The sequence below is a fragment of the Psittacula echo genome (assembly GCF_963264785.1).
Source record: "Psittacula echo genome assembly, chromosome: 6".
Lineage (NCBI taxonomy): Eukaryota > Metazoa > Chordata > Aves > Psittaciformes > Psittacidae > Psittacula > Psittacula echo.
This window is the reverse complement of record NC_137743.1, coordinates 51,841,746-51,869,478: the sequence shown is the minus strand read 5'-3', so window position 1 is coordinate 51,869,478 and position 27,733 is coordinate 51,841,746. Positions and strand designations below refer to the sequence as shown.

Genomic DNA, 27,733 nt, shown 5'->3' with positions numbered 1-27,733 from the left:
CCAACAGTTCCATGTCCTTTTTATGAGGAGGACACCAGAACTGCACACAATACTCCAAGTGAGGTCTCACGAGAGCAGAGTAGAGGGGCAGGATCACCTCCTTCGACCTGCTGGTCACGCTCCTCTTGATGCAGCCCAGGATACAGTTGGCTTTCTGGGCTGCGAGTGCACACTGAAGCCGGCTCATGTTCATTTTCTCATCGACCAACACCCCCAAGTCCTTCTCTACAGGGCTGCTCTGAATCTCTTCTCTGCCCAACCTGTAGCTGTGCCTGGGATTGCTCCGACCCAGGTGTAGGACCTTGCACTTGGCATGGTTAAACTTCATAAGGTTGGCATCAGCCCACCTCACAAGCGTGTCAAGGTCCCTCTGGATGGCATCCCTTCCCTCCAGTGTATCAACTGAACCACATAGCTTGGTGTCATCGGCAAACTTGCTGAGGGTGCACTCAATCCCACTGTCCATGTCACCAGCAAAGATGTTGAACAAGACCGGTCCCAACACCAATCCCTGAGGGACACCACTCATTACTGGTCTCCAGCCGGACATTGAGCCATTGACCACAACTCTTTGCGTGCCGCCATCCAGCCAGTTCTTTATCCACCGAGTGGTCCATCCATCAAATTGATGTCTTTCCAATTTAGAGACAAGGATGTCATGTGGGACAGTGTTGAATGCTTTGCACAAGTCCAGGTAGATGACGTCAACTGCTCTGCCCCTGTCCATCAGTTTCATAGCCCCATCATAGAAGGCCACCAAATTGGTCAGGCAGGATTTCCCCTTAGTGAAGCCATGCTGGTTGTCACCAAGCACCTTGTTGTTTCTCATGTGCCTTAGCATGCCTTCCAGAAGAATCTGCTCCAAGATTTTTCCAGGCACAGAGATGAGACTGACTGGTCTGTAGTTCCCTGGGTCATCCATTTTCCCCTTCTTGAAAATGGGGGTTATATTTCCCTTTTTCCAGTCATTGGGAACTTCACCTGACTGCCATGATTTTTCAAATATGATGGCCAGTGGCTTAGCAACTTCATTTGCCAGCTCCTTCAGGACCAGCGGATGGATTTCATCAGGTCTCATGGTTTGTTCAGTGTGTCAGATTTAATGAGCGTTATAGCAGTTAAAATCTGCTAGTAACAAACGACTCCTTGCCAGTCCTTTCTTAATATTATTGTTTTTCCAAAGTAGTTGAAGGATGTTTGCCGAAATGACCACCCTGCAGAGTAGAACATGTCAGCCTGATGAGTACATACTGATGAACACATTTGGCTACAGATTATTCAGGATCAAGGCAGCAGGAAACCAAGGGAAAAAGACCCATAACCAAACCAAACCCAAAACCTTACACCTACTTATGTATGAAGAACTGGTGTTTTTGTCCATATAAACTAAACATATCATCTCTAGCCAAATAGACTGATTTTGCCCATTTATTTCTCCATCTGGAAACGGTAGACCAAGCTGTCTTTTCTGATCTTTGTCTCTGACAGTCAAATGAAGGGGAAAGGGAGCAGAATATTGTGCTAATAACTTGCAAACACTTAGCCTTATAGTCCACATGAGACGTAGAAGGTACTGTGCCACTCAAGTATGATGGGGCAATTTGGAGGTGTGCTATGGAATTTCACCTTCCTAACTCCCAGCAGTATATCAAAATAAAGTGTTAAACTAAAAAACAAAAACCAAGCAAACAAACAAACAAACAAAAAAAAAACAACCAAAAGCACCACAAACAAAAAACGCGACCCACTCCAAAAAGCTCAAAGCAATTAAAAAAAAAAATAAATCCCCAAAGAAATAAAAAACTCTTTAGGATTAATTCCTTCTTATATGGAATAATCCTGGCCTGATCATAATGAGTTCTTAACCCTTTTCATGAGTTTGATGTAGCTGAAGTGGCACTATGGATCTTCAGAGGCTGACTGTTCACTTTCTGAATTACAGCCAGGTCCTGACTTATGAGGCAGTTGTTTTCCAGTCCCGGTGAGGCCTTTGCAAAACAAACCACCCTGATTCCTCTCCTTCCTCTTTTCTGTAGATCTCTGACCCACTTCTTAATAATGCCATCATTAGTGCAGCAGTTCTGAGAGATGAGGTAAAAGTAACATGCATGTAGTTGACAGGATACCTTAGAAAGGCATCTTTGGACACACAGGAAAGGATCTTGGCATCACTGTTAATGAAATGTATGTTAAGGTCACCTGTAGTAAACAGTGTGATAAGCAGGTCTGCCAGGGTTAGACTATATGGATTAGGAAGGGCATTTGGGACTCTCCCTCTCCAAGTCCCTTACAGGACAGTGGCCACCCTGGCTGACTTGTAGTGCTCTGGAGAGCTTTGCCTGCTGTTTCACTGAATCCTAAAGATTCTAAAACAGACCACGCTGTTTTAGAGACATTTTAAAGTGAGAGGAAGGAGAGAAAGTGATAGACCATTAATGATTCCATGAGAAGAATGACTGAGAAGTATGGGGTGAAAGGGAGGGTGCTCTGCTCTCTGGTGTAAATGTGAGTAGATGGGGACAGAGAATTTCACAAAATAAAAAAGGATGTTAAAATTTGATAACTGCTGCCATGAAGAATGATAATTTCTAATTTTATTAAGTTTCCATTAGTTGCATGCACATATTGAAAACAAAAGTACAAAGTTATCACTTTCCATGTATTTTAATTCATTAAAACTGTATCAGATAACTTTAATGAATTTGCAGGATATGATAATTTTAGTTTTCAGTTTAGCATGGCTTTCAGCTGCTTTTAGTAGAGATTAAAAAGAAATTGAGCAATGTTAAGAGGAGCTTGACCATTTTGATTGTAACAGTAATCAGATTATATGAAAATTATTAATTAGGAAACTAATAATAGACATTCAAATTAGGTGACATCCAGGCTGCAACAGAAATAGGCACTGGACATCTGGTGAGTCTTAATATCAGACATCGAAAAGTCTTTAAGAAAGAGAAAATAGCAATATCTGTCTAAAATCAATGATGTTCAACCTTAGTTTTTAAATCTCCATCGTATAACTTGCCTTTTAAATTCTCCAGTCCTACTATTTATGCAGAAAATTGCAACAAATAGATGCTTATATTTTTAAAGCTTTATATTTGCAGCTTATTTTCATCTTTCTACTGACTTTGTCACACTAAAATTGTAAACACAATAATAAATAATAGAAGAAACTTCAAACCCTTTTTTTTTTTTTTTATGTTTTATTGTATATGTATATGTAATCCTGTTCAGTTGGCTGAAAGGAATTGTAAACCACAGTGACCATTTAGTGCAATGGGAATGAGGGATAGGTTGGAAAAAAAAAAAAGGAAAAAAAGAAATTAAGATCTGAGACTTCAAAGACAATGGTAGGTCATAAATTCATTTGCAGTAGCGAATTATAAAATCAAAAACAAGGAAAATTTTTGAACCCTTAGTTTGTACTATTCTCAATCTTTTTCTGGTTTGTAGGAGATCTGGGGTTTGTTTATGATTTTGGGTTTTTTTTTTGTTTGAGTTGTTTTTTTTTTTTTAATCTTCAGAATCAAGTCAAAAATGACAATGAAGTAACAGGCTTGAGGATACACTTCAGTTTGCGTTGGATTTTTCCTTTCTATTCTTTAGTAGTAGCTAAAATAATTTGCCTCAATATTTCCATGGCAGTCTTCAGTGTCCAGTTCTTTAATTTTCACAGTCAGCCTCGCTATCTCTTTTCATGTCTCTAGCCCATGGGACTATGCACTTCACTAAATCCACTGCAAATTTCAGATGATTCAGTCTCTTCTGAGTAGGCTTTTTTCTTTATTCACCATCTCTCCCAATTGTCATCAGCATACTGCAGAGTTCAAGAAGTCTTTCTCCTGATGCTTATCCTCAATCAACTAGTCTATATTAATTTTAATATTCCTCCTCTAGCTTCAGCACTTAAATTACACCATGGTCACTCAAGGGAAATATTTTTCTTGCTTGTTGTTTATTGCTGTAGCAATGGAGTCTTATTGCTCCTCCCTGCACCTTGTACAACTGAGATTTAAACAGACATTCATTTTATTTGGTAGGACTTTTCCTAGTTGGAGCTGTGAAAGAGTACTTCTGTACACATAGGTAAACCTCTCAACATTGTAGAATCAATAAATAAATCATTAATTGCTTCAGGTGGAAATGAATGACTGCTCTATAAGAAGAGAGTAGGGACTTAACTCCACTCTTTTAAAGTAATTTTTAATTGTATGTTTCAATCAGTAAATTGTAAAACAGAAAAATTGTGATTATATAAATTCATTTGTATATGTATGATCCCATTGTACTTGTATAAAATAAAAGAGGATGTATCAAGGATATGTGAGAAGAAAGAACAGGAAAATGTTGTGGGGTGGTTGGTTTTTTTTGGCTTTTTTTTATATAATTTTTTAAATTAGAAGAGTTGATAATAGAGGGTGAAAGAAAGCATAAATCAGGATGCTATTAGAACATAACCAGAAACTGCAGAAACTGGTATTTTTAGTATTAGATTCTTTCTCCATAAAACATGAGGAAAAAAAAAAAAGACTCTGCTGTATAAAGAATGTAATCAGTGACCTCCTAACTCTCAAGAGCCTAACTTCAAGCACTCTCTTTTTCTGGTGTTAAAGCACATTTTGCTAGTCATTCATTCCACTATTTTGAGCAAAAGAGATGTGTTCATTCAAACACTGAATACTTGTTTCCAGGGAAAAAAAAAAAAAAAAAAAAGATTCTTTTTCATGCGAACAGTAGATAGTGTAATAGAGCCTTGGAGGTGGCAGGGATTTGAGGTTTCGAGTCCTGTCACTAGATACACACAGCAGTGTTTCTGGGGACATGTCAAAAGAAATGAAGTGTGAAACTGTATCTGCAACCTCTTGCTAGAAGGTTTGGAAATAAGGGTGTTTCCAGCAGTTTACATGACTGTCTCATTTCCTGAAGTTTACAGCTATATTGTGTGCGCTGCTGTTGAAGTCATTGTAGTTATGTGTCAGAAGATACATCTAAATAAATATTAAGAGTGAGAAGGAAAAAGGTGCAGAATCTGTTAATGTACTCAGTGACCATGAGCAACCTCATGATAGTAAAAGGAATGATTATATGAGTGAATGAAAATATTTGAAGAAATACCTGAACTGGAATGAGACTTATTTTTGCTAAAATGAGAAGATTGAGGTGATAAAAGAACCAAAAAGTCTAAGCTGAAGAAAACCACCCAGTGTTATTTTGCTTTCCAGTGATTTCCAGCTGGCATTCTTAAGTGATCTTTCAGAGACCTGAGTCACATTCTCCTGACAACAAGTCTCCCACCTTGCCCCCTCCATCCCCACAAGTTATTAATTATTTTAACCAAATATATTTACACATATGTGATTGAAAATAGTATCAAAGCAACTAAAAGAGGCATTAGCTATACTCAGTGCATGAATGAGCAATATTAGTCTTCATCTGGTCATTTTTTGTTTAATTACAGTATATGGAAGTTATCTTAAAACTATTAAGAGGCAGAGTTTGATATGTTGTGTCCCAGGAATAGAAGCCTGGGATTGCTTCTACCTGGAGTATGGAGCAGAATAGAAGATAAAAATAAAAACTCTCTACGTTTATCTGAAAATCTGTAGCTAGTTCATCCAGAGTTCAAGTAAACTTTCCATGCCTCTATACTAAAACAGCGCAAGGTTAAGCTGCTTTCAGGAACTCAGAAGATTTAGATAATTTTTTTTTTTGGCATTGTAGTATGAAAATAGTGTGTATTTACTAGTTAAATTTTTACTTTTTCTTTTTTTTGATTTTTTTTCTGCATTGTAGTAATCTTTTCTGAAGGTGACGGTTCTGTTTTCCCCTCTCCAGCTATTCCACAACAATAGAAAAATTAGAAGTCAGTAATTACGTTAAAATCTTGTCGTTACCTGATTGATGGATTTTTAGATGCCTGGCAGTAGCATACTATCCTATGCTTTCTGGCGTAATTTCTTGTACTCTTCCAAGCCATTGCTTTATTTAAAGTAAGTGAAATTAGCACAGTGTCTGCTTCTGTAAACCAGCTTAAGGTGTTGTCCTGGGTTCAGTAGCAGTAGTCAGTTTTTCTTCTTCTTAGTAGCTGGTGCAGCGCTGTGGTTTTGACTTTCGGCCTGGGAAAATATTGATAAAGCCGATGTTTTCAGTTGCTGGTCAGAATGTTTATCCTGACCAAGGACTTTGTGAGTCTCATGCTCTGCCAGGGAGGAGGAGAGGCCGGGGGGAGGCAGGGGCAGGACACCTTGCCCAAACTAGCCAAAGAGGTATTCCATACCACAGCACGTCATGCCAGGATGTAGAACGGAGAGTCCCCGGAAGGGCTGGATCATGGCAGGGTGGGGGTGAGGTACCGGTTGGTGAGCGGTTGTATTCTCTTCCTTGTTATTTCCTTTATCATTATTACTATTAGTGGTAGCAGTAGTGATTTGTGTTATACCTTAGTTATTAAACTGTTCTTATCTCAACCCGTGGGAGCTGCATTCTTTTGATTCTCCTCCCCGTCCCTCCAGGAGCGGAGGGAAGAAAGGTGGGGGGGGAAGTGGACTGCGTGGTTCTGATTTACGGCCTGGGCTTAAACCACGACAGTTCTTTTTTGGCGCCCAACGTGGGGCACGAAGGGTTGAGATAACGACAGATCTGACCGAGGCACAATGCTGATTTATTGGCTCTCAAAGTTGTTTCTCTTGATGTCACAGTTTCAGTATGCTGTAGCTTACTTAGAGCCGGTATTTGCTGTGTTAGTGTTTATCAAGTGTGGGCCTTGGGCTAAGGTTCTTGTTTCATTGTACTTTATGGTAATGGTTTGTAATATGGGCGGGCTCCGGCAGCAGGGCAGAATGGACGTGGCCGCGGACTTGTACCTGGCCGTCCCGCTGCTCTTCACTGTCCTGGCCCTCGTCCTCGCCTCCGTCTTCGTGAGGCTGCGGGGAGCTGAGGGGGAGCGGCCCCGGGAGCCGGCGGCGGCCGAAGCGGCCCGGGAGAGGGGCCCCGGGGACCAAGCGGCGGCGGGAGCGGGGCCAGAGGCCGGCAGGGAGCGGCTGCCGGTGGAAGAAGTGGGGGCGGTCAAGAAGGGAAAGGAGGCGGCTGCCGAGCAGCGGGAGGAGGCGGCGGCGGAGCCGAGCCCCACAGCCGAGCCCAGCCCCGCGGCAGCCGAGAGCATTCCTCAGCAGCCGCCCGCCGAGCCCCGTGAGCCTGAGCCCCAGGAGGATGCAGAAGACCACGCAGCATTTCCCAGCAAGGCAGAGGAGGAAGATCTGGACTCGGAAAAAGTAGAGATGGTGGTGAGAGAGCCTTCAAGCACAGCAGCTACACCAGCCCCAGTGACAAGTACAGCAGCATCATTTGAGAGTTCTGAAGGTTTTGAAAGGCCTTTGGGTACCCTTGGGACCTGCCTGCTGATTGTGATGGGGATCACCATGTTGGCACACACACAGAGTGAGTTCTACCCACGGCCATTTTGTCTGATCTCGAAAGTTAAGCAGAGTCAGGTTTGGGTCTTGTCTGGGTTTAGACAATACAGGAGGATCGAGAGGTTTTCCCCAAGGCTGGACAGTCTTGAGTGTCACGGTGTGTGGGACAGTATGGGCGAGTATCTAATCCACTGGGCCCCTCCAGTGCTTTGGAAGCGTCGGAGATGGAAGGCAGCTGTGTGGAGTCCCCGACAAGTTGCAGAGACTGCTGCAGGGGAGGGTGAATTATTTTAAGCCTGATGGGCCCATCCATCAGGGCAGAGATGCAACATAGAGATGGACTCATGATCGAGGGGTGGACTTTGCAATGGGCCTCTCCTGCCCTGAAAGACTGTTACAAGAGATGGAGCCCACCATCATGGACTGAATGGACTCAGCAGCTTTATAGGGATTGGTCCGTGCACTAAGATAACAGTGCACTGAGATGAAAATGATGGTATATTGAAAATGTGGGATCTGAGCATGACGTGAATGGTATGGAATAAGGGGTGGATACTGTCCTGGGTTCAGTAGCAGTAGTCAGTTTTTCTTCTTCTTAGTAGCTGGTGCAGCGCTGTGGTTTTGACTTTCGGCCTGGGAAAATATTGATAAAGCCGATGTTTTCAGTTGCTGGTCAGAATGTTTATCCTGACCAAGGACTTTGTGAGTCTCATGCTCTGCCAGGGAGGAGGAGAGGCCGGGGGGAGGCAGGGGCAGGACACCTTGCCCAAACTAGCCAAAGAGGTATTCCATACCACAGCACGTCATGCCAGGATGTAGAACGGAGAGTCCCCGGAAGGGCTGGATCATGGCAGGGTGGGGGTGAGGTACCGGTTGGTGAGCGGTTGTATTCTCTTCCTTGTTATTTCCTTTATCATTATTACTATTAGTGGTAGCAGTAGTGATTTGTGTTATACCTTAGTTATTAAACTGTTCTTATCTCAACCCGTGGGAGCTGCATTCTTTTGATTCTCCTCCCCGTCCCTCCAGGAGCGGAGGGAAGAAAGGTGGGGGGGGAAGTGGACTGCGTGGTTCTGATTTACGGCCTGGGCTTAAACCACGACAGGTGTGCAGATTTGCCAACACCCACAAAAAATGTCAGTACCTGCGGGGTGCTGCTCAGCCAGAAATGTTCTTCACAGTCTTTTCTAAAGGTAAAGTTTTTCTTGATGACATTCAGAATTGCCTAATTCCTTTCCAGTAAATTAAAAGGTACTAGCTAAGGAATTAAGTTAATTAGGGTGGGGGAAAATAGACCTCTTCAAATGTTAATCCTAGGGTATATTGGAGTTCCTAACTGGCCTTCATATTAATGGCTGTAATTGGAAGATAAAAGTCTATCAGATTTTTGGAGAAGTTGCACTGAAGATTTGTCTCTGAGTCCCACAGTAAAATTTCAATTTAAATTTACTGAGGTATATAGTTCAGTTGTTTTATCTACTCATACAATTGTGTGAATGAGATGCTATAGTATCCCCCTATTTTATATATATGCAAATAAGGCCCCCTTAGTGTCACCAAAGTAAACTGACAACCCTGAATACTACAACGTGCAGTTTTGTTTCCCTTGTCCAAGTACATAGGTATCCCTGAGCACAGATTTCAAAATAACTGTCTAGTTAGTTATTACTGGAATTTTTTTTTTTGAGATTTACTCTAGGGATGATTTTGACTAGTAAACAAAGGACTGTTACTATATCTGACTGCTTTTATTCAAATAAAGGTATTTTAATTGTATTTCTTTGGGGTACACTAGCGGAAAGTGTATGTAGCTCCCATTTTCCTATTATCCTTTTCTACAGCTGAATTTTTAATGAGAGAGCTCCAATTTTCCTTAAGCCTGTGAATATTTCTCTTTGCTGTTGCTCTACAGAAATAAGTAAAGAGAAGAAAAAAAGCTATTGTTAGAGATGGTTGTTAATTTCAAATGGAATGCTTCAGTGAAACCTGGGTAATTGCTCTTGTGTCTGGGCACATATGAAACAAATCAGGCATGCTTGTCAACAGCAGGTTTACTGTGCTTTCAGAAAGGCTACATATTCAGTAATGGGCATAAGCTGTTAAAATACCAGGGTCGTAGTCTGGAGAGGAGTTACTTGGGAGAATTGGTTAAATCAATCTTTCTACTTGTTTTTTTATTGTTGTATTTAGAAAAAAGTCTTCATATCCAAGAAGGAGGAAGTGTGTTCTCCACATTTGAAGTGTTTGTCTTGATTACCATCATAGGAGTAAATCACAGTGTGTAGTAGCTATGTGAACACTTATATGTTGAGAGATTTTATACGTGGGAGGAAGCTTGGCGTTGAGTTTTCTCACACAAAGCTAAATCCACACTTGAATGTTTCCATGATTAAGGCCTAAAACATCTCATTTTTCAGTCTGTTAAAATGTATTAATTTATTTACAATGTGATGAGTGGAGAATCTTTTGGCACTAATCTTGATATAGTGTACCACCACAGTGTTACCAGTTGTCTTTTCAGTAATCTTTACTCATTATGTTCCAAAAGCATGGAGCTAACAGAAAGATGTCTGAGAAGGTTTCAGCTGATGACTAAGTAAAAGCAGATTCATGTTTTTATTCTCTAGCATGTTGGTTGTTGGGTTGGGATTTTTCTTGTTTTCTGTTTTTGTTTTGTTGTCCGTCTTCCCCTCCCCACCCCCCAGGAATCAGAGTCATATTGTTAAAGAATGGAGTACTTGCATTTGCTGTCTTACTAAAAGTGGTCATAATGCAAATGAGTAATTGGCAATTGATTTTTTTTTTTCTGTTTGTTTATTATTGGCATATTTGTACAAGAGGGACTAATTGATGGTCATTATATGTGACATGAACTTAGTTTTTGTTTTAAACTCCCTCCAGCTCCCTTCAAGAGATTTATTATCTCAGTAGGGATTCTTCTCATCTTGCTTTTAACAGAAAACAGTGGAGAACAGAGGAGTCTGTAGTTGATTTTTGTATCCTCTTGCATTTTTTGTGTGGTTTTATAGAGGCTGCATTGCAAAAATGGGCTTTAAAAGAAGTAGGAAATTAAAGAATACACAATTTTTCTAATTTTCCAAATCCAGAGAAATTAAACTTTCAATGCCACTATCCTCATTACAGCCTGATAAGTAAGGACACCTTGTAAGTAAAATGAAGATTGGTCAGGTGTTCCTGCTTCCTGAGTTCTGAGATAAAAATATGCAAACTATTGTCCTTAGCTTGCCAGCAGGTGACCAAACATTAGCCAAGTAGTTCAGGATAGGCTTGCCAGGGCAGGTGATCTCTGTGCTGCTCAGTACCATGCTCAGGCTCCATGTTGAGTGCATGTGGTGTGGTGACACAAAGCTTTAATGATATTTGCAGCCTGGTGCTGACTCGGTCAGAGACTAATGGTGGTAAGGATCAAGACAAGGTATGGATTCAGTGCCCCTGTACCAGCTTGTACAGAATGCTCTGAAAAGAGAGTGATGGAGTGAAACTGTGGCATCTGCCAAAGTGACATCTAAATTTCTCAGTGAAGAAGATTCAGAAGAGTTAAAAAGTAACATCAGTAAGGACTTGATCGTCCAAAATCAGAGACTGGTAGAGAAATAGTAACCTTAAAGAGATTTCCCATTTCCTTAGTGAAGACTCCATCCCTAGATGGTGTCAGCAACATGAAGGCTGGTAGCTCTTAAGACCTTTCTGCTACTTTTGTGCCCAGGGCACCTGACTTTTAATTGAACCTACAGAAATACTCCATTGAGAGAAGATTTCTCATACAGAATTGAATTATTACTTGCTGGCATGTAGTTAAGTAAGTATAACAGCAACTAGCTCCTATAATGTGTATTTATAGTATATACTTTATTATATGTACAGGTGTTTATAAAGTACATTGAGATCCTTAGCTGAAAGGTGTTGTACAAATGCAAGCAATAATTATTGTTACATATATAAAAAATAAGGTCTTCCTGCCAGTAGCCTTTCCTCAAGGGGGGATTTAATTTCTTTGTCTCCAGTAGTTTTATTGCAGTCTCTCTTAAGATCAGAACATGTAGTATTTAAAGTTGATTTAAACAAGAGGGAGACTTACTCTGCAATTCCATTAAAATCAAAGGGATGTGAGGGATGTGCTTCTACCTGGACAGTTAGCTACATGCACACAGAATGAATTTCAGATTCTCAGGTTAACTTCTGTTTTTCTCAGAATGAGAAGATACATTTTATGCCTTTGTATTTGAGGCATTCCCTTTGCACATTTCGGTTGTTTCAGGATGTGCTTATTTGTATTTTCTTATCCCTAGTTAGGGTTACCAGTATTATTTATTAAGGGCATACTTCATGTGTCAAAGTACAATAACCGAACTTACAATACAGTAAAAGCTCCTTAACAGTAACAACTGCCTTTCTGTTAAAACAGACAATCTTATAGTCCCAACAGTATTAACTTGGATGCTCATGTAAAATAACATGGCTTTGGGAAAGTGCATCTCAGCCCTCTAAAAGATGTAAGATATATTGTCCTAATGTACTGATGGATAGATGTTTAGAATTGCTTGTGCTCAGCCATAGCAAATATTAAGCTCAGTAATTTAATGCAATAATTAGTATCAGTTTAGGTGAAAGAAATATTTTGTTTAAACTTAGGATATATGTCATCAAAATCATAGTTTCTGTCAGTGCCTCAATTTCTTTTTTTCTCAGAAGATACAGCAATAACACTGAACAGTGTCTTTAAAAGAATTTTAACATATTAACAGCAGTAGTGAGATGAGAAACTATTACAGCTTATTTGGGTGGTTTACCATTGGGCAAACAGTTGGCAATTATTGCACTTGGAAGAATTAAATGGATGATTTGAACAGAAATGCTAGTTCGTCAGTGAATTTCAGTTTTACATCAATTGTAGCATATGTCCACATTTTTTCCAACAGCAATGAATTTCCTGAGGTGGTTTCACTTTGTGCTTTTGAATGTTAAGTGTTAACATCCAGCAGGAGAGGCCTGTAGTTGACCTTTCATGCTAAATGCAAAAGGGCTGTGTAGCCTTTAAAAGGTTTTTGTGCCTTCTGGGCCTCCTGGGAATCTTCAGTTAGCTTCAGACTGAATCAGCTGTTTTGGGTATGAAGCATCAGTTGTGCAGAGTAACTTTTAAATATTTTCAATAGTGGTGTCTGCCTTCTATGATAAGTTGAATCTGAAAACATCTGTGCATGCAACACATCTGGTTTTATGGTGCATTATGCCCTTTTCCAATCTGCTCAGGAGAGAAAATTACCAATACCTATGGTTTGCCTCTACTCAAAGTCCTTTTCATAATTAAAAACCTGATAACAAAGTCGATGCAGGCAGTATAACTGCCCAACAAAAATTTCTGCAGGTTTTATACAGGTTTCCGCCTTTGATATCATAAGGGGTTCTGAGTAGACCTTCTCATTTGATTAATCCTGATGCTTGTATCAAAACAGCTGTGGTAAGATTTTCAGTTTCTGCAGAGAGGTGATCAAATGTTATCCTGTGAACTAGACTTAAATGGCAAATCAATGTTTTCTGTATTTTTCGAAGTTTACATTTCTGATAGCCTGCTTTATTCTTTCCAGAAATATTTGATTTCTTGCTTTTCTCTCATCTCTTGGAGAAGAAGCTACATATCTTCTAGGTTTGTATGCCAGTATGTAGTGCGTTTTGGTCAGGCAATGCAGGTGCTAGTACATTGCTTTGTGTTTGATCAATATTAGTAGAATTATCCAGGACAGAAAAGTGTAAAAATGGGAAAGGAGAGAGTCCAGTGAGATGCCGAAAATATCCAAGTTAATACATTGAAGGTGAACTGACCTGGATGCTCATAGTTTACACTGCTTTAAAGGGAAACTACTATTCTGAGGAGGAGAAAGCCGTTGGGGATTACAATGTGGAAGTACACCAGGGTAGTGCCTGGAAGTACATACAAACTACACCTACCTGAGGAATACCATGCACTGCAAATTGTTAACTGCTGGGACAATGTTAAAGGGAGCTATCACTCCATGACTGCTTCTGTTCTACCTTTTGTTTGTCAGAGACATATGTAGCTTGGCAGAACTTCTCATCTGGTCTCATCTGGTGCAGGTATCTTATCTAAGCTGAATAATAGAAAAATCCAATTTAATTGGTTTATTGTACTAGCTATTGTACTAGCTATTATATGTACTTGCCTAGTACATAACTTACCTAGTTACTGACTTATTTTCTTAAAAAATAAAGAAAATGGGATATAATTGCAGAGGTGTTACTATGAGCTTTGGTGTACATAAAAGCATGCAAGAAAGCAAAGACTATTTTAGCAACAAGTTTTTGAAGTGAAAATTAGGAATGAGGTGACTAAATCACAGACATTGTTTTGAAAATCTGAGTTCAAATGTTTGTAGAAAAATTATCTGGCTGATAGTAATTATATCAGCACTGATTGTGGGAATATGCAGGCAGGCACATGAGGGAATGTGGTAGGTGGGAAAGAGATGTGACACGTTTGAAGAGAGGTTGTAAGAACAAAGAAAAAAATATAAAAGTAGAAAACATACCTTACTAATATCACTTCAGTTTTGCACTGGGATCCATTGAGCATCTACCTTCTAATATTAATGTAGTCATACCTATTGTAGCAGACTTTCTGGTCTAATGACTCTGAACAGTTAAAATCATATTGTGAGTATTTTAGGTTCAAATTTTCAGTGCTTTGTCAAAGTCTAGTTCTTCTAGATGATTTGAACAAAATAATTCCCTTTTGGAAGCATGAATAATATTCTTTGCTCTATTGTTTGAAGGGAGAGAAATTTGTTATTAGCTTAAGAATAAGAGCAACTTCTGAAGTATACTTACTTTTAGTTTCCTAAAATACTAGAGTATATTCAAATCCTTCAAGTAGGTTATTATCTGTGCCAAGGACCCAAAATGTCCTTCAAAATCGTTCACTGAGAAAGCTTACAATTCAGCAGGAGTCTAATGATCAGGATGTGCGTCTCTGTTTCTAACACAAATTTTATTATTCCTGATTTCTTATGTAAACAAATTGCAGTTGCAAAAATGAGGGATGAGAGCCATTGTAAAGATAAAATGAATTAAACCCATGAAACTGAAATGGAAACTAGTTTCAGAGTGCTTATAGGTTATCTTCCATATTGGTGAATCCTAGAATGCTTAGTTTATTCTTTCTTAAGAAATGGAAAAATAAGTGGGAAGTATTCTGTCAAGTTAACTTACAGTTAAGAGAGATAAGCCTGCAATAAAGCAGAGTATCTTTGTATTAAAGGTAAGAAATAGTCATTTTTTGTCTTCTCTTGGAGCTTAATTACAAGGAAGAATCCCTTGATAGTGTTTCTAAATTATTGGAAAAGGTGAACAAGTGGGTAAATACTGTAATAATTAAACTCTTTTCACTACTTTAAATATATCACCAAGCTAGTGCTCAAATAAAACTAACACTTGGAAAAAAGTGTGAAGTGTAGAGCCTACAATCTGCAAATGAGAAAACTGAAAATACCAGCAATTCCTACCTGATCTAATTGTTTTTCACACTTATTTACTTTTTTCATCTTAAAAACATGTAAGTATAGGTCATTTGAAAATAGAGCTTACTGACAATACTTCAGTCCTCACAGAATTTACTTGGTGACAGATAAGAATGAAAGTATGTGTGAATTTTATTTCTTGGTGCTTATTTAGCCTTGCCTTCAGCTCCAGCTTGGTACTTCAGTTTGCTTCCAGCTGTTTTCTACCCAAAGTAAAATGTTTCATGGCCATGTGCTGCCTCTATTTCTGTCAAGTGGGGTTAGGAACTGGTGTTGAAAACAGGATATAATGTGCTCTACCTCCTGGAAATTTCTTTCTACAATGAGCCATCCTTAAAGGCCAGCTGTGCCCAACCACAAAGCTGTTTCACAGAAAAATAATAGCTTAAAGCTTAGTGTCAAGGCCTAGAATCAGATTGTGTGAATTTATGAAAGATAAATTCTATGGTAGACTGCAAACTTTTTTTAATATAGGCAAGATTATACAAAACAAAAGAATTATTTTGTAGATGGCAATAAGCATATAGGTAGCTAATGCCACATTTTGTACTATTACACGTTTGTGTTCTAGTCAACCAGCGCAGTGACCAGCCTAACCTCCAGCAGGAAATGATACATTTTATTATTTCTTACAGTTCAATAAACCCCCCTTTTTAATGGCAAGCATTAGTTTTGTAGTCAGAGTGACAAAATTAATATCTTAGCAGTGCATCAAGGCTTTCCTTCCTTCCTTGTAATAGTTATCTCTGCAATTGCCTCATTTTTCTGTTGTCAGACCTGAACATATGCTGTATCTGCCAGTTAGGAAGAAGGCTCTCAGTCACAGAAATTCTCTCTCCAGCCACATGTAACAGAAGAGACACAAAGTCCATAAGAAGTTTGCTTTTCTTATGAAGCTCTAGTGACTTAGTTCCAATTCCAACCTAATTTTACATGGTTGTGGTTGACACTGGCGTGTTATAAATATATCCAGTTATTATATGGTTTTACAGATCACTTTTAGAGAAATGCTTACCTGAGTGCCTTCTGTATAGGGTGCATTCATTTTCCTTCTGGAGTGCAGGTGTTGCATCATCTTCAAGAAACTGAAGTTCTCTACAGAGAAATTTTCAAATATTGTCTCTGAAATTCTGCATGTTGAACATGTGAAAATCAGGTGGGCAACTAGATGATTAAAATAGTACTGTGTGATTTTTATGGTTGAATGTAGGCTACACCTGAGTAAAAGCAACTAGTTAGAAAACTGAAGGCAGAGGTAGCTGTAGGTTGTGTAGTTACAGCAAACTGGTCTTTCATTTGTCAGATGTTCTAGACAGAAGTGTTTGACTCTGATTGAGTTTAGATTTCCTGTACTTTTCCTATAAAGTATGAAATAAATGGGCACAAGAAATTATTTTATTAGTAACAGTTCAGGATAACTCTCTAATGCTAGAATCCGAACTTTTTAATAAAAGGCCACTGTTGAGACTACAAGAGACAAAGTACATTATTTTAACAGACAAAAGCATTTATAGAATCATTTATTTTTATTAAATTCTCTGAATTTTACGACTCCTTTGGTGCTGAAGAAAATAAAGAATTAACTGTTTTAAATTATGAGAAATGGAAATAAATTCGTTACTGATTCTATGAATATTTCTGTTTGAGCTGTCATTGAACAAAGCTCAATTTTTCTTTTATGTTGTTTGGATTTGTGATCTACTAAATGGAGGAGAAAAAAATGAGAGTGTCAAACTCACTTTCATATGTGCTATGTCAAATAAAATAAAACCAAGCCTAATTTATTATGATTTATAAACAGATGCTCCTGCATATGTGCATGTGTTTCTGCATTTACGTACTGATAACATTTTAAGAAATTATTATCCTGTTAGTAATGGCTGCAAATAATTATTTGTGAAAAAATTCCGTTCTATAGGCACCTAAATTAGTCACTTCTGGAAACACTTCTCTTCATTTCCCGCTTCCTCCTCTGAATTCCCACCAAGCCTTCTCCTCCTCCCCAGTATCATGTAAGAACAAGCATGTCAGCATTCAGGAAGATACAGCCATGCAGTTAATTCTAATTGCCAACACTGAATAAATTCACATTTTCTTCTGTCTGTGAAAAACTGACAGATTGTGCTTGTACACTTGAGGTTGGACTGTCTTTTCCATTTCAAAGTTTGTTTTATTCTCAAGCTGGGAAAAGTCTGATTTCTTTCAGTTTTTCAAACTAGGAAATAGTGAGTTTTCCTTGGGGGTAAAAATTTGTAGGGGAATACAAGATATCCTTCCAAGACCAAATATTCTTACCATGTGCATTGAGTATTTTGCAGTGGTCTGCAACAATATTTCTAACCAGTAGTTCAGCAGGGCAGCTGAGACATAATGCAGAAGAAACCTAGAGCAACATCAGCACAGTTACTCTTTTGTAAACAGATTTTCTTTGTGCAGTGATAACTTCAGGTGCTTGCACAAAAAAGACAAGTCATTACTAAACTATAAAAAAGGGAATTTTATTACTGCCTGTCAGGCAATGTGGTAATTTTGAAGGACTGAACATAATTAAAAGAAAAATCTTAGTGTTTCATGTATCATCAATCCGTATTGTGAGCAAAGATATAGTAATGAATGCTAGTTTACTGAATTTAAATTAGCAAAATCCAAACTTAGCTTGACAACTTCAGTAAAATACTTTAACCTGTAAACAATAGTTGCTTGTCACTGTCATTATTTCAGCACATCTGCAACATTTAACGGTTCTAGAAGTCTGAAGTCTTCTGGCATTTTCCAGAAATGCCTGCATAACAATAAATCCCTTGCTTTCCTCAGTGACTCAGGATTTTATACAGTAAGCAAATCTAGTAGGTATTTGTCAGTATGATAAAACTGCTATAGACTTGCCTAAGTCACCAGCAAAACCCTCTTGAGTACACCTTTCCTGATGGTGGGGCTGGCTGGAATGATAATCTTATCAACTAAGCTTGAGTTAAAAAGGCAGTAAAGAGTCTGCTGTGGTTGGCACATCCTTAGCTTAATTTCTATTCCTTTCTGGTGTTTCTCTGTAAATGAGCTGTTTTCTGAAGCTGAAGTTATTGTATTAACAGGCATTCCCATGTTTGGATAGAAGTACAAAGGTACTCAGGCTAAATTTCAATGTTTTCCTTTTGGATCTATTGGTTACATTGTTGGCTCCAATATATTGTGCTTGTACATGAGCTAAATTCTTTAACTGGTTTGTTCTTGCAAGGTGTTACTTCTATCATGTCTCATACAATGTTTTTTAGGGAGAGAAAAGAGAAGTCCAAATGTATATTCTATGGCCATGCAACACCAACATTGGTGATGGTCTAACAGCCCTCTCAGATGGGGCATCAAGGAATGCTACTGACTTGAATCAGACTGGTTTTCAGTCCCCTGACTTTGACGGTGTCTGTGGTATCCAGACTTAGAATTTAATCAGATGGTTACTTCCAGGATTTAAAAAAAACCCAACCCACCAGTTGTTACAATGTAGTTTGCAACAGAGATCGTTAGAGTTACAGTCAAGTTTTCTGAAGTGTGGGGTTTATTGTGAGATTTATGAATGTAATGTAACTTACACCATTGAGCTTCACCCATGAGCTGATATTTGATGATAAAAGTGTGAGAAGGGAATGTGAGAAAAAGGGAATAAAAACTTGCTTATTCAAGGCAAATTATATATGCTTCACATAAAATTAAGGGCTGCTAATGGCATGGTACATCTGTGATTGGGTCACTGTCAATTTTGAAAGCAACCTGGTTCACTATAAGCTTTGACCTTTTTCCTGCTCTAAATTTCACTACAAAATAAAACTTCAGACATTTATTATAGAAAAAAGCTGAAAGTCATTAAGATAGAGCACAGTTTGAACAAACAGATTTCATCATGAACATAATATGAAATGTGTGTTCTTCCATACTCGTGTCCTAACAAATGTGATTAGGGAAATACCTTTTTTTTTTTTTTTTTTTTTTCAGTCAGCTTGAAAATGAGGGACAGAGCTCAATGGAACGGGCTTTGAAAGTGCTCGTTTGCAGCATTTTCCCTACTGAAAGCTTTGGGGTTTGGGTTTGGTTTTTTTGTTTGGTTTTGTTTGGTTGTTTGTTTTTTTGTTTTTTTAACCTTCAATATATCCTAATAATCTGGGGCTTTGTGTATGGTTTCATAGGTCCACAGGTTAATGGCAATTTATTTAAAGGAGAGGAAAAAAAGGGGTCAAAAGGAAGGGTATGTTATGGATACTGTTATTTTTCTTGGGAAACGCAGGCATAATCTTAGTTAAGACAAGTTACGGTGGAAGGAGAGAAGCTTAGGGATGATTGATTTGTCTCCCTGCTGTTCCTGGATTTCTGCATTTGAACTGTGATATTGTTGGGGTTGGACTGTCTTTTTGTTTGTGTAGTGTTAAGCCCTGTGGCCTTGAGCTTCTGGGGAGTTAACACACAGCCACCCAAACTGGCTCTTCCAAAGAGACATTCAGAGTTTTCCAGGGAAGGGTAATTGATAGAGGTTCCCTGTTAAGCACTATCTGTGAAAGGGAGCTGTGGAGGATGGCTGTGGAAGATGGAATACTCTTCTCCTGACAGCAGTACAGGAATAAAAAGTAATAAACAAAGTCTTTTTCCACCTGATTAGAGATACTTGCCTAACTGGTGAAGGTTGATGCAGTGGTTCTTTTTTTTTCCTCTCCTACCCCCTCCCCCTGCCCCCTCTCCTGTGTTACAGATATACGTGGACTGCAGGGATTTCTTGATCAGGCCTCAAGACTGGGACTTGATGTGTCATTACAAAAAGTGGACAGGAACATCAGCAGAGTCTTTGCCAACCTTTTCACTACCATGAAAACAGAAGAGCTGAACCGCTATCGGGACACATTGCGAAGGGCTATCTTACTCCTAAGCCCACGGGGAGCCCAGACTTTTATTAATGAGGTCAGTGCACAGTTTTTATCATTAACATTTCAGGAACATATATGATGACTTATGTGACACCTTGCCACGTTTTCTGAAGTGGTAGATTTTGACAATGCTGTTTGGTAAGTGTCGAATAAGATTGCCAGACTTTAATGCCAGCGAATGGAAATAACAGGTACTCCATGTAATGCATATTTTGTGGCTCATGCAAACTGGGACAGCATGGGCCAGATGGGCACTCTTAGTATAATATACAGATTTATGGGACAATTCTATTTTTCTGGTCATCTTCCATACCTGGGTTTTGACCTGGATTTCAATCACTGTTGACATGTGACAAGAACATCTAGTATAGTCTATTAGAAAAGAAATATAATGTGCCTGAGTCGTCTTTACTGTGGAAATCTTCAAATTCATATTAAAATGGCATGTTATTGATGTTTGCAAGCTGAGTCACAGAGTTGTTTATAAAGTATGAAGTAAGAATTATGTGTTTGTCTTTTTTTTTATTTCCTTAATGGCTCCTTGAAATCAAATATGCTAAATAGGACAGGGAGGTAGCTGTTGGGCAAACTTGTAATTAATATTGTGCTGTGGGCTGATTTTTGGCATTAATGAGTTTTATCTAGCTTTTTAAATATTAAATAATTATTTATTCTGCAATGTTTTATATATCAGCATTGTGGATGAGAGTTGGATCCTCAGTATAAGTTTATGTGTATTCGTTAGCTAGGAATTTGGCAATGAAGTAGGTTGTTTTAATTCTTTTATCTTTTAACTAATCAGGGATAATACTGACCCAATAAATTAAACTTTGGATGAGGCCTGTTTCCAATTATCAATTTTGCTGCATCAAAGCCTGCTAAATTTTAAAAAAAGAAAAAAAAAATCAACTTAAACTAGCTCATTAAGGTTTTTTTTATCATATCAGCATAAGTAAATTCTCCACCTTTATGTTCATTTATGTTCAGTGATTTTTAAATCAATAGGGTAAATTTTATGGTAAATAAATTGGCCAAATGGGTAGCTTGGGAAAGGCTAAGTACAGACATGAATTCTACTTGTGTTTGTGCATACACAGAGATTTTCAGTAGAGGAATCAGGGAGTACTTGCCCTCAAAGTATAGTAAGCTATATGCAGCTCAGTCAGTGGTTTCATTTGCTTCATAGTAGGCTTCTGGCAAAAATACACATTGCTTAGTTTTCCAGTGAGCCCCTAACAAAGTATAAACCAGGTATTGAAAAGACATCAACACATATGTTTTATTGAGACCCAAGCTGGGTAGAAAGTCTGTCACTCTTGAGTGCATAAGGCTTCAGAAATGTCCATACGAGTTACGTGTATGCACTGAGAGGATCTTGCGGGTCTCAAGAGTAGGGGCTAATGTATTAAACTGTTTTACTACTCACTTCACCTTAAAGCAGTGTGTATTATAGGCATTAAGGCTAATGATCCTGATACATTTCCAGATCCTTGTAGGAGTTTAACTGTGGGCAGAAATGAAAAGTAATTTATTTGACAATCTTCTTATATTGAATCTCAATTGATTCAGAAAAGCTTTATAAAAAGAAAATTTACATCTTAGAAAGGAACTCTCAAAGACTTAAGCTGCGAGGTGCAAGGTTTAGGGAAGACTCCTTCACTAGCAGAGGCTGGGCTTACATTTTGTGGAGGCTTGCGATAACTGTGATTCCTCAACTAATTATCTCCAGCACAATTCCAGAGAGTCTAGAATAACAACTTTCAGCTTAAATCAAATAGGAATTCTTAGTAAATTACAGAAATACATAATTCATAACATGCAGCAGTAAGTGTATTCGATGGGTTTACTTATTTCCACAGTTAGTAAATATTTCATGCTATAGGTACTGTATAGCTATATACTGAATAATATTGTTACCAGTCCAGCTCCTCACCTTGGAAGTTGTTTGAAGTTCTGAAACAATTTACCTTTTCTGTTTTGGAAAAATATCTATGTCTCTAAAATATGTAAGTAGTAACCCAAGAAGAAAATTAACACAGTTTATTTTTAAATTTGGGGTATATTGATTTTAATCTTTTCTATTTTAGCTCAAATTCCAAATGAGAACTTAAGAACAAAGATAATAAATTGGATTTAAAACGTTGTTTCTATTAATTTCTGGAAATGGAAAGTTCCATGTGAAAAAGAAGTTTCCTATTAAGTTTTTTCGGTTTTGCTGAGCTGATAGTTTGTAGCAGGGGAATAATATCTGAAAAACTAGATCTTATTAAAATCCATTCTCTAATAACATAGCATCATAAAAACCATGTGTTGCATATGAAAACTCTTGGGGAGTGCCAAACAAAAATAAGAGATTTTCTTGGACAGTCTCTGGAGTATGAACTGTGATAGAAACGGTTTTAACAAATTTTTCTTAGCAAAAGTTATAGATGTCAACTGTTAGAAGCTAGTACAAGATTTATTTTGTCTGTTTCAATATTGCAAGTGATATATTTTTCCTGCTAAATATATGGATACAGATTTCATCCCTGCTTGTCTCTTGGGTGATCTCATCTGACTGGATGCACAGAGTTAGGGCACTCTGACGTGTCATATGTGAAACTTTTGAAATTCTATAACTCCTCAATTTTAGAATTATTTCTTTAATTTTTGTTTAGGCATCATTTTCACTTTACCGACTTAGTATCCTCAATGCCTGTTTCTGTCATGTGTCAAACTTGGGGCAGCAGAAATTACTGACATTTCATAAGTTTTCAAAGCTTATTATTCTTCCATAAAATTGCTTTGTTTGTAAGAATAGAGGGGAAAAAAATCTTTTCAGTGTTAGAAGTATAAATATGGAATCAGCCTCTATTAAAAAAACCAGAAAGCAAATGCATTTTCAAAATGTTAGCTGCCTTAGGTTTTGCATTAAAAGGTCACTTTGGGATTAAAACAAACTTAATCTAAAGACAGTGTGTCCCTCCTTAATAATTCTGTGAAAAATGTTCCCTTCTCCACCTTCAAAAATCCCCAATATATTTGGCCTGGTTCCATTGCTCAGTTCATATGCAAAAGAATTCTCAATTGTAATAGGTATGCATGTAGGAGGAAACATTGTTTCATATTTTGAAGATGTGATTTCCTTGCAAAGCAATATATAGAAAAAAAAAAAAAGAAGAAAAGCTAACAGTGCAGAAACGGGAAGGAGATTTATTACTTTCAGTTATTCTGTTAGCTCTGGCACAGACATGGGATCTGAGACTCATAAGTTGCCCTCTTTGCAAAGACTTCACCTGCCTCTTCCACTTATCAATAGAGACATTTTTTTTGGTTGCAAGCAGTGGAGGCATATTTGTATGGATTGCTTTTATCAGTAAGGGCTCTACCCTGCATAGTGACATGAATACATGGAAAATGGTTTAGAGAGGAGTAACAAAAATAATAAAAGGATTGGAGAGCAAGACCCATGAAGAAAGATCTCAGGAATGTGCTATAATACAGCCTGCCTAAAGGAATATAACTTATAAATACTTGAGAAGAAACATAAGAGGAGGAGGAATTATTAAAGGTAATCACCCCACACTAAACCATGTCACCCAAGGCCTCACCCAACCTGGCCTTGAACACCGCCAAGGATGGAGCATTCACAACCTCCCTGGGCAACCCATTCCAGTGCCTCACCACACTCTCAGTAAAGAATTTCTTCCTTATATCCAATCTAAACTTCCCCTGTTTAAGTTTGAACCCGTTACCCCTTGTCCTATCACTGCAGTCCCTGATGAAGAGTCCCTCTCCAGCATCCTTAGAGGCCCCCTTCAGATACTGGAAGGCTGCTAGGAGGTCTCCACGCAGCCTTCTCTTCTCCAGGCTGAACAGCCCCAACTTTCTCAGCCTATCTTCATGTGGGAGGTGCTCCACTCCCCTGTCCATCCTCGTGGCCCTTCTCTGGACTTGTTCCAACAGTTCCATGTCCTTTTTATGATGAGGACACCAGAACTGCACACAATACTCCAAGTGAGGTCTCACGAGACATGGCAGGGGGGTTGGAACTAGATGATCTCAAGGTCCTTTCCAACCCTAACTATTCTATGATTCTATGATTCTATGGGTGGTCTAACAAGAAGTAATGACCCAAAATTAAAAAGGATTGCTTTCTAATGGGGAGCTTAATTAGACAAAAAGTAACAAGTGATAGGACAAGAGGTTACAGCCTCAAGCTGTGCCAGGAGAGGTTTAGATTGGGTATTAGGAAAAATTTCTTCACTAAAAGAGTGATCCAGCATTACAACAGACTTCCCAGGGAAGTGATGGAATCGCTTTCCCTGGAAGTGTTAAACCATGTAGATGAAGCCCCTAGTGGTGTGGTTTAGTGGAGGCCTTGGCAGTCCTCAGGTAATGGTTGGACTTGGTGATATTAAAGGTCTTTTTCAACCTAGGTAATTCTGTGCTTCTATATGAGTGCCTAACAAGAGAGGTCAGTGAGGCATCGTTGTTCAGGGTGTTCAAGAAGAGATCCACTAGATAAAAAAATCTTTGTTAACTTAGTCTAGCAGTCTTTTCTGAACCAGTTTGAAGGATGTTCTAGATTTCCCAGGGGTCTTTCTGAAGACATGTCAGGAAGCATTTGTTGTATGAAAAAATTCAGACTTTGTGCATTTCAAGACGGGGAAGAGATCTTGTGGTGCAGTATTTCTCAAGTTTCCTATTGCAAATGTGCAGTAGCTGTTAGCTGTGGAGGACTTGGTGGTGGTGTGGTTTTTTTTTTTTTCTTCTTTGCAGAACACATTTGATTTATTTGGAATATGTATTTTAATGAGATATTTCGTGGAAACCATAAGTGATATAGACTTTAATCATGCTGCTTTCTAGTATTGCCACCTTTCCTTTTGAAAGCCAGTAAAATGGAGGCTGTAACACAGTTGCATGTGGTTATTGATTTAAAAAGAGAGGGAATTCTTTGGTTTAAAAAACCTTTAACTCAGCATTGCTTGTTTTTTGGCATCTTCATTGAAGTGAAAAATGCTTCCATTTAGGTGTGTCTTTGAAAATTATATCATTGCTTGTTGAATCTGTCTTGACTGTTGGCTAGTAAGCTTACTGCAATAAGGTTGCTAGTATTATATGCATACCCCTGCATGTACTGGCTGAAAGAGGAAGTCTTTGCTTGCCTAGTATAGTAAACAGGGTAAGAAAAAAAAAAAATCAAATAACTAGAGAGCAGATTAATTGTATTAAAAATGGATGCTAAAACCCTGTATCATTACAGCAGGGCTATCTGAATCAATGCAATTCCAATTTGAGTTGAAGCTATAAACTTCCAGAATAATACTGTTTGTTAAACAGTTGTAATTTATCTCTGTCCTGTTTATGCGGTCACCTCTGTGTCCTCACCAGAAAGCAATGACTGCTTTCTGTTTCTCTTTTACTCTAGTCAATGTCAAATGTTCTGACTCATTCCTTTAAAATAAATAACTAACTAACTAAATATTCTGCTTTTGGTTAAGGTGGGGCTATTTTACAGTGATTTTTGACCTTTCTTCATTCCTAGTCATTGAGGATGCTGCGCACCTTAGTCTCAGAGCACTCCCAGCTGGCACTTTTTTGTGAACAGTGCTCCAGACTTCTCCTTTTCCCTCTGCAGTTGGTGACATGCTATTACTTGACTGGAGCTGCAGGAATTATTTATGGTATCTTGAGCAGTTTGCACCCACAAGGAATTGTGTGAAATGGATTTCCACAGGAAGCAGACACCTTTACATTTCAGACTTTAACAGGAAAAAAGTTTAATAATAATTTTCTGGCACTTGGCATTTCGTATTGCCATACAGGTCTCTTATTTATGTTATGAATGTTCAGCATATTAGCCGATATCTCTGCTTTATATACGGTGTATAAACATCTTGAAATACTGGTAAATAATTAGGGGAAAAAATATTATGCTTTTTCCATTTTTAGAAGGCAATTTCTTTGTTGAAAGAGATGGTAGTGATTTGTGAATGCTGGTAACAGAACTATAGAAATAATACATTCTTCTTTCAATAGTTGAAGTTAAATCATACCCGACTTATTTTTTCTAAATCTTTCTCTGGTTTTCTATTTCTTCCTCTGTGCTAAAATCTTGTCTGCTGGCATTTGCAATATAGTAAGACTTTGTGCTTAAAGAGAATAATAGTTATAATTAATTATTAATAATATAAAACAAGCAAACCTCATTAAGCTGCTAAAACTTAAGTGAAAACAAAGCCTCACATTATGGGACAAATTGGCATAGAAGCAGGTTCTTTCAGTTGGGCCAGAAGAAACCCCAAGCCACACACAAACCCTCATACATTTTGTTTCACTATGATTAATGAAAGCTATGGGATCTCTGAAAGTTTGTAATGATCATTTACATGTGCAGTCATAGATTTGTAGGCATTTTGAAGAGGGAGAAAAGAAATCATAATTTGGTGAATAAATGACTTTATGTGAATTGTTTACATAGCTTCATGTAAATGACACTTCTTTTACTAGTTCAGGTAAGTTTAAGTGACAATAATTCTAGAATTTATTTTTGTTTTGTTCCACTGCTAATGTTGCAGCAGATTTTGAACTTGAATGTTGAACTAATGAGAAACATGAGGCCTGCATTCAGTTCCGTACATCTCTAACAATAACTGATAGGAGCTTTGTGAGGCTTTGTGGGTCAATTGAGAGAAAAAAAAAAAGGAAATGGAATATCTTAGAACTACACAGGTTTTATGAGTCTAGAAAGAGCTAACACTTCCTTCCCCTCCCAACCAACCAACCAACCAAATGAAAACTCAAAACAACAAAAGCCAACAAACAAACAAAACCCAACCAAACAAAACCAAACCAAAAAACCCAACAACTGGCACACAGTATAATTTCTCACCACCTGCTGACCAATGCCCATCTTAGCACCAAGCAGTGACTTGGCCCCTCCCAGACAGCTACCTCCAGTTTCCATACAAAGCGTGACGTGCTGTGTTATGGATTATCTATTTGGCTAGTTTGGATCAGGTGTTCTTTCTCTGCTCCCTCCCAGCTTCCTGTACCCCTTCTCGCTGGCAGAGCATGAGAGACTGAAAAGTCCTTGACCAGGGTAAGCGCTACTGAGCAACAACTAAAACATCAGTGTGTTATCAACATTGTTCTCAGACTAAAGCTGAAACACAGCACTGCACCAGCCACTAGGAAGAAAATTAAGTTTATCCCAGCCAAAACCGTGACACTTACTAAGTCTCTCAATGCATTAATAGTATGTATGGTCTGAAGGAACTGAATTTTTCACTTCATATTTTGAATCTGATGACTGAACACATGCGTAGAGCACCATTTATTTTTGAATATCATTAAATCTGTATGTTCAGGAACTGGACATTCCTCTTGTTCCAAATGCTTACTCTTCAGTATACTGTTGAGTTCTTGTTTCATTGCAGTTGGTCAGTTGCTAAAACATGACTCAATTCCTGAAAAATTTGCTTCCATCCACAAGTAAGGATGTTAGGAAACTGTACTGAATATCTGGTTTAAAAAAAACCCCTGAAAAATTGTTGAAATGCTTTAATTTTACATTGCTTCATGAGCTTCCTTAATTTTTATTTTGTTATTTTTCATTCTTTTTTTTAGTCTAGAAAATCATTAATTTTCTTACCTATTATATTTTTATCTTTCCTCAATCTCTCTGTTGATTATGGAAATGTACAGCATGGTGCAAGGTAAGCCTGTTTATGTGGGATGGCCCTGATAAAGGTGACAAGTCTGTAAAGTGGAAGACAATAGGATACAGAGACTGGCATCCATGTCATTGAAGCAGGTGCTCGTGCTACGGTAGCACACTGCCATGGTTCAAAGGTTTCTCCTTTCAGGGTAG

The 27,733-nt window shown here is 38.3% G+C and overlaps 1 protein-coding gene across 1 annotated transcript in view; it reads left to right on the top strand.

Moving 5' to 3' along the window:
* GRID1 (glutamate ionotropic receptor delta type subunit 1) overlaps positions 1–27,733 on the top strand; it is a gene marked incomplete at its 5' end in the record, with an annotated part of 550,600 nt that overhangs the window by 285,889 nt on the left and 236,978 nt on the right. Inside the window, one exon of the mRNA XM_080620875.1 lies at positions 19,704–19,909. Coding sequence (XP_080477001.1) covers positions 19,704–19,909 — 206 coding nt within the window. The remainder of the gene's footprint in view (positions 1–19,703; positions 19,910–27,733) is intronic.